General features: G+C 37.6%; 3 protein-coding genes across 3 annotated transcripts; all 3 read left to right on the top strand.

The window, feature by feature from the left end:
* The first annotated feature begins 2,039 nt into the window (after window positions 1-2,039).
* On the top strand, window positions 2,040-2,469 carry LOC119658402 (cecropin-like peptide 1). Its single transcript, XM_038065791.1, has 2 exons — window positions 2,040-2,215; window positions 2,278-2,469. Exons 1-2 carry the CDS (start codon window positions 2,114-2,116, stop codon window positions 2,380-2,382), a joined length of 207 nt encoding a protein of 68 aa, XP_037921719.1. The 5' UTR covers window positions 2,040-2,113; the 3' UTR covers window positions 2,383-2,469.
* A 3,752-nt stretch (window positions 2,470-6,221) lies between these two features.
* Window positions 6,222-6,738, top strand: LOC119658396 (cecropin-like peptide 1). The gene is made up of 2 exons (XM_038065785.1): window positions 6,222-6,407; window positions 6,467-6,738. The coding sequence occupies exons 1-2, from the start codon at window positions 6,306-6,308 to the stop codon at window positions 6,584-6,586; spliced, it is 222 nt and encodes a 73-aa protein (XP_037921713.1). The 5' UTR covers window positions 6,222-6,305; the 3' UTR covers window positions 6,587-6,738.
* A 4,465-nt stretch (window positions 6,739-11,203) lies between these two features.
* On the top strand, window positions 11,204-11,780 carry LOC119658395 (cecropin-like peptide 1). The gene is made up of 2 exons (XM_038065784.1): window positions 11,204-11,390; window positions 11,474-11,780. Exons 1-2 carry the CDS (start codon window positions 11,289-11,291, stop codon window positions 11,591-11,593), a joined length of 222 nt encoding a protein of 73 aa, XP_037921712.1. The 5' UTR covers window positions 11,204-11,288; the 3' UTR covers window positions 11,594-11,780.
* The last annotated feature ends 1,594 nt before the right edge of the window (window positions 11,781-13,374 follow it).

Here is a 13,374-nt window from a genome sequence, read left to right as displayed (position 1 = left end):
GATGCATACAATAGTTTTTATTGAGTTTTGAAAAAAGGAAGTTATGCTGCCGCACCCTGTATAATGCCCAAATTTCATTAGATTCCAAATAAGTCTTTCCACTAAAAAATATCAAAAAGTACGTAGACAGAGGTCATTCAATGTGGTGTTTTTGCACCAATTCACGTCAACCTACTCCATTAAGGCAATATATTTTACCTATATTAAATAAAATGAAGTTGAATGCTAGAGAAAGGAACACTTTTTGATACTGTCCATTTTTTAAAATTTGTTAAATCAACCACAAACCATAACCGCACCTCTTTGCCCCCCATTACTTGAAACCGGAACCATCTGGAGTTTGGGGCCAACTAAATAAGCGTTAGTCAACAAGCAATTCAAATTCTTTGGAGCGAACTCTGTATAGGCTTTCTCAAACAGTTCACCATAATTCAACAATTGAATTTAACCATTAGAAAATCCAAAACAATGCTAAAGGTAAAGAAAAGAGTGCGGAGAAAAGCTTCTCATATCAAATCAGAAGGACGGCATGAATAAATTTTAATCCAAATTCGATTGAGGATGATTTTCATCCAACATAGTCTAATACTAGTTACAAACAAGAAATAAACCACCTATCTCGTGTAGCCCGCTTTAAAAAATTACTCTGAATCGGTGCTATTGCTATCAGCATCCTCTATTAACTGTGATGAAATGTTCTGGAATGATTTAGGTTCCAAGGAAACCAACGAGAGTAAGTTATATGCATCTTATAAATCGCTCTCCTCAATTAATCGCTAAGATGTATCTAAACCTAGAGAACAGAAAATCATCTTTCAAACTCATCGTATATTATAATATACTACTGCTCCGCTCAGAAGAGGGTTCTGGAGCCGGAGTCTACTTCTCGAATAAAAACGAGAAGTGGGCTTTTCCTTTGGGACAATATGCAACGGTTTTTCAAGCCGAAGTTTATGCGATCCTAAGGGTGGCAAATTGGGTGATTGACGAGCGGTTGAAGGGCAGGCGCATCGCAATCTGCAGTGACAGTCAAGCTGCACTGAGGGCATTGAGCAGTCTTTTGATCACTTCGAAAATCGTTCAGGAATGCAGAAACCGTTTGAACTCTATGTCTAGATTCAATACGGTGGAACTACTCTGGGTACCTGCTCACTGTGGCATAGGGGGAAGTGAAATCTCGGACGCTTTAGCGAAAGAGGGGAGATTATGCCGGGGGAGGGGGATTATGCCGGGACCGGAGCCAGCAATTAGGGTATCAGTAGCATGGGCTAAATCTGTTTTCAAAAACTGGGAACAAGTTTCCCATAACGACAGGTGGCAGAGCTTAAATGCTGCTCGACACACCAAACTTTTCCTGCCAAAACCCAACATACGTACCGCAAAGTTTATCCTGTCGAAAAGCAGGAGGACTTGCCGGTGTATTGTGGGCATTCTGACACGCCATAATTCACTAGCTGGGCATATGTTCAGAATAGGAATTACCGAAGATGATACGTGTCCCTCCTGTAATGAGGAAGCGGAATCCACGGAGCATTTCCTATGTGAATGCCCCGCCTATGGACGCATCAGGCATCAGATCTTTGGTGCCGATGTCCTCCAATTACGACGGGTAGCATCACATTCACTAACGGAAATCCTGCGATACGTTAACGAATCCGGAATATTCCGTTAGACGGGGGAGGCGAGTACAATGGGCCAACACGGCCTGAGTGCTCAGAAGCTGTAGCTTCTCCCCCACCATACACACACACACACACACACTGCTCCGCTCCACATGAAAGCACGCTAGACATTTCGTACAAACTCCTTAAATATTAAACTTTCCCCATGTCAACCAAACGAACAATGCTCATAATTGCAAACTTCGATTAGAACCCCAGCGAGGTAAAAACCGTCGTTCATTGACTCAAAACAGAGTTCCATAGAAACATCGAAAATTGGGGATTTTTATTTCCTACCTCACTGTTAAGGTGCTACTTATATGTTTGCTTTCTATAAAAGCTTATTAACGAGCAGCACCCAGCATCAGTTCAGCTTGAAATCTCAAAGTATCTTATCTCAATTCAACCTTCAATCTATTATATGTACATAGTAGCTATAAAATCTAACCAAAATGAACTTCACAAAGCTTTTCGTTGTATTCACTATTCTTCTTGTTGCGTTCGCCGGCCAAGGTGAATCAAGAAGTTTATGGAAGAAAATCTTTAAGCCAGTGGTGAGTTCTGCATTTTTAATGAAAGGTGAATTGAATGACTAAAATCAATCCTTTCCTCCTAGGAAAAATTGGGTCAACGAGTTCGTGATGCTGGTATTCAAGGAATTGCAATCGCTCAACAAGGTGCCAATGTTCTTGCTACAATCAGAGGGGGCCCACCGCAATGATATTTAATATGGATAAGATAGACTAATTGTTCTAAATTTATTTTTAGTTATTTATTCTAATTTAATAAACTATCTAGAATTATTTTAGATTTGTTTCTTTTTTGAACAATAAAGGTATTCATTTGGAGGTAGGCAAAAAGGCGTTTACTCGACCCGTTTATTATAAGAAATAGTTGCTCTCCGAAAAGTGAAAAAAAAATTTAAACAAATTGCTATCATTTGCTCATATGTATTATATGTATGTTCTGAGCAACTATGTGAGTTGCCTTTTTTCTAACCCCATAGGCTCGTAATTAGCTCTTGCAAACGTCCGAAGTGAAATTCATAGTTCGTAATGTCTCTAATTTCTTTGTAAAGTACAAGATCTATCTGATCGTCATCGCAGATATGAACATTTTGGAATTTACTTAAAAACCATCGTCTCGTATGATTCTTACGTAGAACTTAGCTTGATCTCTCATGTCAATATTACTGCGAAATTTACATACAATAAATGCCAGCTTGTAAGCTACTTAGGAACAAGAAAGGAACTTCATCTTTGGCAGTCAATAGTACTAAACCTTTCACCTTGTCCGATTTATACTTCAATTCAGTATTTGGAGTGGGGCGTGGTATAACTCAATGAAGATAAGCAAATCAAAAAAAACAAAAAAATCTTTGATTTTTTTAATAATTTTATACTGGATTATAATTGGTTACAATTGTGGCGGGGGAAACACATGTGTTTTACTTATCTTTATACTTTAGTAGAAAAATAATATTGATGGTATGTTAGGAGCTCTGTCTTATATTTTTCAACGCCAGTATTAACTGAATAGTGATAATGGAACGGGGGTTTTACAAAAAGTTAATTTTTCTTGTCTTCAGTTGATTCAAGGATTTAAACAACATCGCGATGTGTTGATGGTGGTTAATTTTCTAAAAATTAAAAAAAAAGTGTCGTGCAAAGAGTGAACGTAGAAATTACGAGTGAATTATCCTTCCCATTTATTTCCAGTAGTGATATTAGTGATGTGTTATTCAAAATGCGATTTGCTGAGAACTAGTCAGAGTAGTGAAATGTGTGCTAGATACGTCAGATATCAGGTCTTTTAGACATAGTAAATTTCTTTGTGTTGTGTCTTTTAAATAAATTAAAAATCTTGTTAATGTTCTCATAAACACTATTTTTTGTTCTCTGGTGTTTTCAATGTTTTAATTCATTGACGAAAAGCTGCCGATTTTATATGGATATCAGAAGATTCAAAGGAATTGCTAGGAACAAAAGATTTGGAAACCTCCCTTCCTCAATTAACGGATCGAGCTTGGAATTGGTAAGTGAAGCTTTGTACTTGCAGAAATTAAAAATTGGGTTTTATAAAGAACAGATTCCTACTAAAAGTGAATCCACTATAACTTATACACTTTATAGCCATTGAGAAGAAAGGAAATATTTTGAATGAATGGCTGCTTCCTTTAATTGCAACGAAATTGTAAATTAGCTCCAAGCTAATATACGAGACAATCAATCGACAACAATTAACTAAAAACCTTTAAGCAGTAAATACTAAATCACTGGGATCGAAAAGGAGTCAAAAAACTATTGTATTGACTTATTTCGAAATTTATTGCTAATGATTTCTTGGAAAATAGAACCATATTATTGGCAACTCCATCTCGTTTCGACATGTTGTAATTATTTAGCTACGTATTGCCTAGTGAAACTTTCCCTGCTTTCCCTTTTTTGATTTCAGATAATGCACGCATTTGTTTACTGATCGGAAAACCCCTATTTTCACCATCATGTTAGTGCGGTTGTGTCTGCGGCTTTGTGGCAAGTGTAACATTTTATTTGCCTTGTCCAGTGACAATCTGATGAGGAAGTGCATTTGCTAATCTATAACATTTTTTCTTTTTTTCCATTTGGGAACCCTATGGCTTCCCCAATACACGCTTTCTAATTCCCATTCCGAGATTTACTTACAGTGTGTTCAGTTAAAAACTATGAAGCAAAAATTAAATTAAAAAAGGAAATTCTATTTTAAATTTTACATTTTGTTCAAGTACTACACAAAGGCTTTTTCGCCATTACATCAATATGATGTCCAATTTTCCTCGTTACGAATAAAAGCTTCATACCTTTTCTACGTAGTCATCACCAAACTGTCTCTTCGGTTCAACGTTACTTCCAGATGTCGATTTTTTTTATCTTTTTCCTCAACGGATTGGCATCTCCTTTCGACTGCGATATTTAGGATCGTTATCCGAGTTGGCGGAGCAGGCCATCAGACATTTGCATAGTTTGAAAAGAGTACACATATCAAGAAAGATACGGCGTTGCCGTAGGGAGGGGAGATTTAGGGTGCGGAGTCGTGACGGATAATCAACCTGTGGGAGGTTCTTTTTGTAAAAGAGGGTCCGCGTGAATTTGCGTTGTACAGCTTTAAAAGCGCGGCAATCACGGATGCGGTACTACACAGCTATATTCAAGGATGTTTCTGACAAAAGAATTGAAGAGTGTTAAGGAGGACTAGATTGAGGTAAAGTCGGAGGAGGGAAATAATATAATAATATTATACCTGCAGGCCCCCTTAGTCGTTTCATCTTATATCTCGAAGCGCTAGAATATTAATTCTATGCCGTGCAATCTCATCAGATATATATGCTGTTTTCCCGGCCTAAAACATGTTATGCTTGACTTTGTAGATCGTTATTCCTTAATCGTTACATAGACCGACATCATGATCTGAGTGTAATTATGCGGTGTTTCCAGCGATTGATTATTTGAAATAATAAAAAACTTGTTTTTTCTTTTTCGCTGGTGTAGATATTTATTCTTTTAAATACCGATAGTTCGGAAACCACTTGTTCCCTTCATCAGTGATATCTGAATTACAAGGAACTATAGCATGATATTATTTTAAAATACTGAAATATCGATGTCTGTGACAACTCCATAGTGGTTCATTCTACGCCATTCATTTATGTTCCACGGGATTTCCTTCATTGAATGTGAGGCTACCCGGTGTAACTGGAGTATACCACGACCAAAAATCTGATGTCTGATACGTTCGTAGGGGGCGCTCATGTAAGGAATGTTTCGAAGCTTCCGCTTCCAACAGAATGGACAGGCATTATTTTGTAGAATTCCTATTCTGGACATATCCCAGCTGATGAGTTACCGCTAATCAGAATATCCAAAATACTTCTACAAGTCTTCCTGCTTTTCAACCAGATAAACTTTGTGGTATATTTGTTTCTTTTGCGGTAGTGCGTCTGGCAGTATTTAGGCTCTAGAATTTTCCAAAACGGATGTTGATTTTATCCTTTGGCTGCTGCATATTATCGATTTTATTTCCGCGCGGCGCTTTGGACCGTATCGCAAACAGAACACGTTGAATCTTTACTAATGACGGGAGAGGAACTGTAGTGTCCAAAAAGGCTCTCCCAACCCTCTGGCTAGCACAGCGGTGTGTAACCGTATGTCGATGGGATACTTCGGAGTTGCATTATTTGCGGACGAGCCTTCTCGGAATAGCTCTGCCGTCTTAGTTAACCTTAGTCAATTTCGATTGCCTTTTGTCCATCATGCAAATCACTTAGTAATTACAAATGGCACATGACATTCGATAGGTTCAGGCCCTAACCCCTAGATAAGGTAAACTTGATGGAAAGAAAATTTCAGGAAAAACCAAAGTTGAAATATCTCAACACTGAATTTCATTCGGGAATCCCATAGTTCACCAAACTGATAACCTATAAAGTAATTAATCATCTGAATCCAAATTGCGGGAGTTTTCCCATTCCGCTGGCGTTATCTTCGTCGGAGGTTGAATGGTTCTATAAAAGCTTGCAAAAAAGATCGCTCAAGTATCAGTCTAGCATCACATCTCGAAGTATCTTAACTAGCTCTCAAGTAAATCCGCAATCAACTACCAAAGAAAATGAATTTCTCAAAGCTTCTCATCGTCTTCACAATTCTTCTTGTTGCATTCGCCGGTCAAAGTGAATCACGTAGTTTATGGAAGAAGCTCTTCAAGCCAGTGGTAAGTGGTAATTATTTTTTAAGTTAGTTTTCAAAACTAATTAATATATATTTTTACAGGAAAGAGCAGGCCAAAGAATTCGTGATGCAACCATCAAAGGTATTGCTATTGCCCAACAAGGAGCTAATGTACTGGCAACAGTTCGTGGTGGCCCAGCAATTCCCCCCGGACAAGGATAAGTTTATTATTTATGTGGGAGGGGATCGGCAAGAGATATTTGATCGCCATATGAGATTATTTTAAAGACTGTGTAAATTTAGAATGTGTGTCTTGTCATTTTAAAACTCGTTATTTATTTTATCAATAAGCTTATAAATAAATTTAATTAAAAACAAAAGGTTTGAGTTCTTTTATCTTGAGTCAAGTGGCAATATGCAAAGGAAATGTTTTCTCCACGGGCCATTGAACAATTCGAAACCAAGAGCTTCGTGTTTCAGGTAACCAAAGGTTTTCTGGATTTTTTATGTAAGAATATTTGGTTGCTCGATGATTCCATGCGGAGGAAATATAAACAGACAGTGTGAGACAGTTTATGTCGAAACAAGGAAGCCGCTATTGAAAAGCAGGTCACAAGTCTAATCGATGGGGTGATTAATTCATGAATATACCGGATATATTCATGGAAAGTTAGCTTATAAAATTGAAGTAAAAATAAAATCATTTTGCTACTATTTTTAAAATATTAATTCGTCCAACTTAATAATCAATTGATTGTATTACGAGTATACCATTATTAAGTTCATTTAGATAAATATTGGAATAGGATGTATTTTGAGCCCAGCCCCCATTATATAGACGCATTATCCTTTTCAGATATTTCGATTAGGTAGTTTCTAAAAATGAGCACTACATATCTCACCTTAACTTTGCAGCCAATATTGAAGTTGCTTGAAAAGTACAACTCATTTGATAAACGCCTGAATATATTTGGAGGAAAAATAAATCAGCCCCTTTTGCAGGTATGAGTAGCACACAAATTCATGCCACTCACACTATGTATAGGATTTCATAATTCCCATATGTCTACCAAATTTCGTTCAAATTAATGTGCCGTTTTTTATGAAAAGGGCGAGTGACAGACAGTAAAGTTTTGTTTTGCATAAAACCTTAAACAAGTTAGGATACCGGAAGCTTAACGCTTCAGGCATGAAAAGTTTTGTGTATTGCTTAGAATGCAATAAATTTGACCAACTGTAATAACTTTCATCTATTATAACTTTGTGTGCGATTTCCACCGAAGTTGACATCATGCTCCATAGTAAAGCCTAAGTCACTGCAAAAGTTAAGGATTCTATGATAATCTTAAGGGAGGTTCCCAGTCATTTTCTACAAAATATACTTATAACAAATATGGTAATATAATATTATTAACTTTATTTAAACCGGTATCGATATGGAGAGTATTTTGGGGTCTTGATACCATGTCCATGGACCACCACATTTTTTTAGATAGTTGAGTTGGGTAGTTTTGAGAACGGGTCATCGAAGTAACTGACCCTTTTCGGACCCCCGCACTCTTCCCCTTTGTAACCAATGTCAAAACTAATATCGGCTACTAACCGAGGCCTATCATTTGATATGCTACACGACTATACTCAGTGAAAAAAAAATTACACCGTCCTATTACGCGTATGAGGGCCCCCCCCCCCTTAAGCTCAATGTGGACTATGTTGGGATGGGGATTCACAAGTCCCACCTCTCTACCAAATTTCATACCAGTAGGAGTACCTGTTTCTGGGATATAAAGTGTGACAGGCAGACAGACGGACGGACAGACAGACAGTAGACCGATTTTAATATTTTTTGTTTTAGTTACAAATGGTTTTCCTACAAGTATTTGAACGAACAATTCTTAGGAGTACTCGTTTTTTGTAATGAAAGGAATGTCCACACCATTGAACACGCCTCTTTTGCAACATTTCTACGATGATTGTAACCTCACATAGATCACAAATAACCTTGTTTCGTGTCGCCCTTATCACTCCACGAGATGGGGGGCTTCACAAGTCTGTCCAATCGCAGCAATTGCCTTCGCCTTTTTGAAGCTCCGTATATTTTTAGGGAGGGTGACGCCTATAATAATCAATGAAACTGGAGAAGGGCATCTTTCTCTTCCTCTTAAGTAGCTGCCTTACCGCTTCCCCTTCATTGATGATATTGGCAAATCAAACTTTTCCATATTGAATATTTTAAGGCGTCGCAACTTGGTGGTCGCCGCTATTTTTTATCCGAGCTAAAGAGAAAAACCTCCCGTTTCACCCTCCATACCCTCCCAATACTCTTGAGGGTAAAGTTCAAAATTAAACCCTGCTGTTATGATATCAAAAGCACCCCATTTTTTAGCCATAACTTTTCAAGGAGGGCTAACCGTCACAATTTCCTGTTCACTCTCTTCCTCCGCGTTATATTATTGTTACTATAATCGCATGTTAGCCTCGCATACTCATCCAACGAAGGAAGCGCAAGAATGGAGCCTCATAATGATTTTATTAGTTATATTCGTTTTAACCTAATATCAATTCGAATTCCATACTATTAAATAAATAGAATACCTGAATGTGCACTAATAATACCGACATTCCCCATCAACTGCTATTAAGTAATCATTGATTAATTTTAAATAAGAGGTCACCCCATCACAGCAATTTTCATATTTATACATCCATATTTCTTTTCCTCAAGCGCTAGACAAAGTAATCGTATTTGTGGCCCAATTCTTATTATATTCAGCACATGTAAGCTATCAGTTTTCTCGAAATTACATTAACGTACTTTCCCAAAAGCTGGAACCCAATACTGTGGCTCAGTGAATTCTTTAATCGGGTTATTCAGGAAGGTAGAACACCATCTGACTGGCAAGAAAGCACCACAATTACAATATAAAAACAGAAAGGTAGTCCAGCATAATGTTCAAATTACCGTCCCATCTGACGACATTGACCACCATTTGAATTTCGTATCCCTTTCGTGCAAATTCATCCACCTTCCCACTGCAATCAATATCTTTATGTTCGCTATCCATTTCAACATTAGCAATCGAACTGATGACTTGATTGAGGAGCTTCGCTTTGTTGGTCCAAAAATATTGCATAGTATCCTTCGCTAAAATACAGTAATATTGGCTTCTGTTCTCGTTAACGCCCCTACTTCAGAGCAAAAAGTTCATATTGATCTCAATGATTTATACGCGTGTACAATGACAAAATTTCTAAACACTGTATCTAGTTTCATTGTGTTGTGGGTTTTTACCTATTTTTCACCCAGTAAAATTTTCCCAGCCTATTTCAGCTTTGCAATTCCCGCAAAAGCAAGCAACGTATTTTTCTCCTGTTGGTGCGAACAGAGATATTGTGATATTCTTAACTTGCTCTTTTATCCTTTACAAACCTAATCTTTAGATCATTGGTTCAAACTTCAACAGTGGACCTGCTTCTTCATTCTTCTTCTTCAGCTTTGGCCCGTTCAGATATGGAGTCAACACGCCTTGAAGGGATACGCCATTCGCCTCGGTCAAAGAAATCAGTATCCATCAAATCAAGTCATCGTTGTTTCGGCCATCCGGGTCGTCGACAAAAGATCATCTTCCATCGACTTTGATGTTCAAACCAATTTTGACAAGTGAATTCTCCTTAGCGCCCATTACATAGCCATACAATCCCAATTTTTCCACGATCGGTGCAATCCCATATTGATCGGGGATATCTTCATACTCCTCAACACAGTATTTTCGTCTCCGTTACCGCCGCTCATTGTCTTTTATAGTCAGCTATCACTCAGAACCGCAGAGGGCAACAGGGCGGATAACACTGCGGTAAATTTTTCTCTACGTTCCTTGATATCTCAATTACAAACAACACCAGTTGTGGAACGCAAAAACGAAATGCAGGTTTTTTTTATTATTGGGGTTTCTAATATTGGCGGCTTAAAACGCGAAATAACTTTATACTTGCGGTTTTCCCTAGCGCTACCATAATATTTCTTGAAGTGCTACAATGCCAATTTGAAGCCATCCTTTTATCGGTCTGAACCATCTTTGGCACATTCCATACATAGACCGTTACTTCTCAATCGAGGACCCAAAAGCATGATACGATTTTACAACAATGGGCAGCCGATCTACCATTAACCAGGAAAATCGGACCAATTATTTATCCCCCAGAAACGAGTTCGCCTAAATGTACTTCCAGTCAAACAATGACCATGTGCACGTAATATCAATAATCGATATAAAGCCACTCAATTGTACACTTCATAAACTCTTAATCGCGTTATTCTCATCAGTTAAGAAATTAAAATTTTGGTGATAAGAGACTATCCAGATGTTCTATAAGCCATAAAGGAGTGAATCCCAATCACAATCCTCCACAATTTGTATACGACTCCAAACACTGAACAGTAGCCGTCACCTTTGTCATTTGGAATATCTAATGAAATTGTCCAGAATATTTTACGCACACGAAACTAAGTAGGCAAGCAACATAATATTAAGAAGATGCCGCTATATAGTTCCTATAACACCGACTATCAACCAGAATCCGTAAATTCTCCTCAAGGTAAAAGTAAAAACCAACAAAATGATAAGGCGAACTTAATGAAAAAATCGTTTTAAGAAAAACTGAATTAGAAATATCTCAGTACCAAATTTCATCCGGGAATTCCGAAGTTCACAAAACTGATAACCTATGAGATAATTAATCATCGCGACTGATTATCCAAAACTGAACTGTGGGACTTTTCCCATTCCGCTTGCGTTATCTTCGCGAAAGATTGAATGGTTCTATAAAAGCTTGCAAAAGAGATTGCTCAAGTATCAGTCTAGCATCACATCTTCAAGCATCTTAACTAGCTCTCAAGCAAATCCGCAATCAACTACCAAAGAAAATGAATTTCTCAAAGCTTCTCATCGTCTTCACAATTCTTCTTGTTGCATTCGCCGGTCAAAGTGAATCACGCAGTTTATGGAAGAAACTCTTCAAGCCAGTGGTAAGTTTTACCCAACGATATAGGACCTTTTTCAATTATTTATGAAACTAATTTCGGAATCTAATTGATTTCTATTATTACAGGAGAGAGCAGGCCAAAGAATTCGGGATGCAACCATCAAAGGTATTGCTATTGCCCAACAAGGAGCAAATGTTTTGGCAACTCTTCGGGGTGGTCCAGCAATTGCTCCCGGACAGGGATAAGTTGATCATCAAGCGAAAATCCATTTGGGACTGGATCGATGGGCGGTGTTAAGTCGTCATAAAAACCTGATTATAATAAAGACTGTTAAAAATTATGTAAATTTAGAATGTACGAATATGTTTCTTGTCATTTTAAAATCTTTATTTATTTTATTAATAAGCATGTAAATAAATTACATTAAAAGAAGTTTTAAATTATTTTTATCTTCAATGAAATGGTAATAGACGATGGATATGTTTTCTTCAGGAGCGAATAAAAAGAATCCGAATTCGGAATTTCGAATAATTTCTAGGAATGGGCCGAAGAAATAGGGGACCACTTTGTAGCCCCCGGGCAACACCACACACGCATGACTATTTTTATTTTACTTCATTCACAGCATTCATGGGAGTTCATAGTTCCAACTTTTCCCCCGAATTTCGTGTCAATAGCTATATCCGTTTCTTAAAAAAGCACGTGTAGCAGATAGACAGCCAGACAGATCGCCAGATGGGGTCTCAAACAAACAGACAATAGTGAACCAATTTTAATCAGACTTCGGTTTCCACAAATAAGAGGTAAATGTCATGAGTAAACCAGTTTCAGACTTCCACAGCACATGAGAGTTCAGTTTTTATAGTTTTATGTATAACAAAACATTATTAAAATCGATTAACGATGTCCAGCACTGCCGAGCAAAGCATTGTTCCATACAAAGAGTATTCATACGATCCAGCAGTAGACGTTCCAGATCTAGCACGGAGAGTATCAAACATGGCATGGTAGGAACCAAGAACACTCGCCTCTCGAGTGGGAGAATGGGTGGAAAAAAGTAATTGGGCATGTTCGCCGTTCCGCGCATCCCAATGAGACTTTATGCAACTATTTTATTCTTGCATCAATAATGTCATCAAAACTAACTAATTAAAAATAAATCTATGTAAAATTGGTATCGATAAATGCAACTACCCATTTTTGAAAGAGAAAAGAATTTATCACAACACTTCTATCTTTTTGAAATTACAGACCAAATAGGAGTTCCCATTGCACTCTACACATCCCTTTAAATTTGCGAGAATTATGCTTGAATTCTTTAGAGGTACATTTCAACAGAATAATTCCTAAAAAACTCTGTCTATGCTTCTTCGCTTCCACTGGAATAGCGTTTCAATTTCCATACTGGGACAGCTTCCAGTCCAGGGAAAAATATTCTTTACAAGAATTCTGACCTGTCCTGTGCGGATCCATCTCATACTAAATGTATGGAAAAATTCGTTTGTGTTCGACACATACGGTGCTGGACACGCTAGCTGCTGAATAGCTTAATGAAAAAATGCAATCAAAAATGCATATATAAAAAATTCACAAACCCTTCCATTGCCAGCTGTCAGATTTCTTCTTCGGGTAAGCTAGCTTTTCAGTCCTATGCGACTTGCCAAATAGTATATTTTTTGTTTTCTTATTTTGCTGTTTCGCCAGCTATATTTTATATCGACTTCGGTTATTTTTAAGGGTCCATCCTGATTAAGTTTTAAAATGTTTAGTGCTTCTTAACTAATTTTTAGGAGGTTGCCTTGGCGAGAAGTTGGGTGCCAATGAGAACTTCTTGAAAATCTATCAATCTATCAATATCTGGTGTATAATGTGAATGATACCCACAGGAAATAATATCTGCTTTCACCTGGTAAAGTAAATTGGGCAAAGGTAAAGGCCCCTTCCTCTGAAGGGTCGAAAGTTTATGAAGGGTAGTAAATTCAGGGCAACCAACCCCATTTAAAAAGTTGTAACGTCTCGAAGTGGG

The sequence above is a fragment of the Hermetia illucens genome, chromosome 5 (assembly GCF_905115235.1).
Source record: "Hermetia illucens chromosome 5, iHerIll2.2.curated.20191125, whole genome shotgun sequence".
Classification (NCBI taxonomy): Eukaryota; Metazoa; Arthropoda; class Insecta; order Diptera; family Stratiomyidae; genus Hermetia; species Hermetia illucens.
This window is presented reverse-complemented; position numbering and strand designations above follow the sequence as displayed.

Coding starts and splice junctions, on each gene's coding strand:
- LOC119658402 (XM_038065791.1), top strand. CDS start 2,114: ATGAACTTCACAAAGCTTTTCGTTGTATTCACTATTCTTCTTGTTGCG. Junction 2,216..2,277: donor AGAAAATCTTTAAGCCAGTG/GTGAGTTCTGCA, acceptor CTTTCCTCCTAG/GAAAAATTGGGTCAACGAGT.
- LOC119658396 (XM_038065785.1), top strand. CDS start 6,306: ATGAATTTCTCAAAGCTTCTCATCGTCTTCACAATTCTTCTTGTTGCA. Junction 6,408..6,466: donor AGAAGCTCTTCAAGCCAGTG/GTAAGTGGTAAT, acceptor ATATTTTTACAG/GAAAGAGCAGGCCAAAGAAT.
- LOC119658395 (XM_038065784.1), top strand. CDS start 11,289: ATGAATTTCTCAAAGCTTCTCATCGTCTTCACAATTCTTCTTGTTGCA. Junction 11,391..11,473: donor AGAAACTCTTCAAGCCAGTG/GTAAGTTTTACC, acceptor CTATTATTACAG/GAGAGAGCAGGCCAAAGAAT.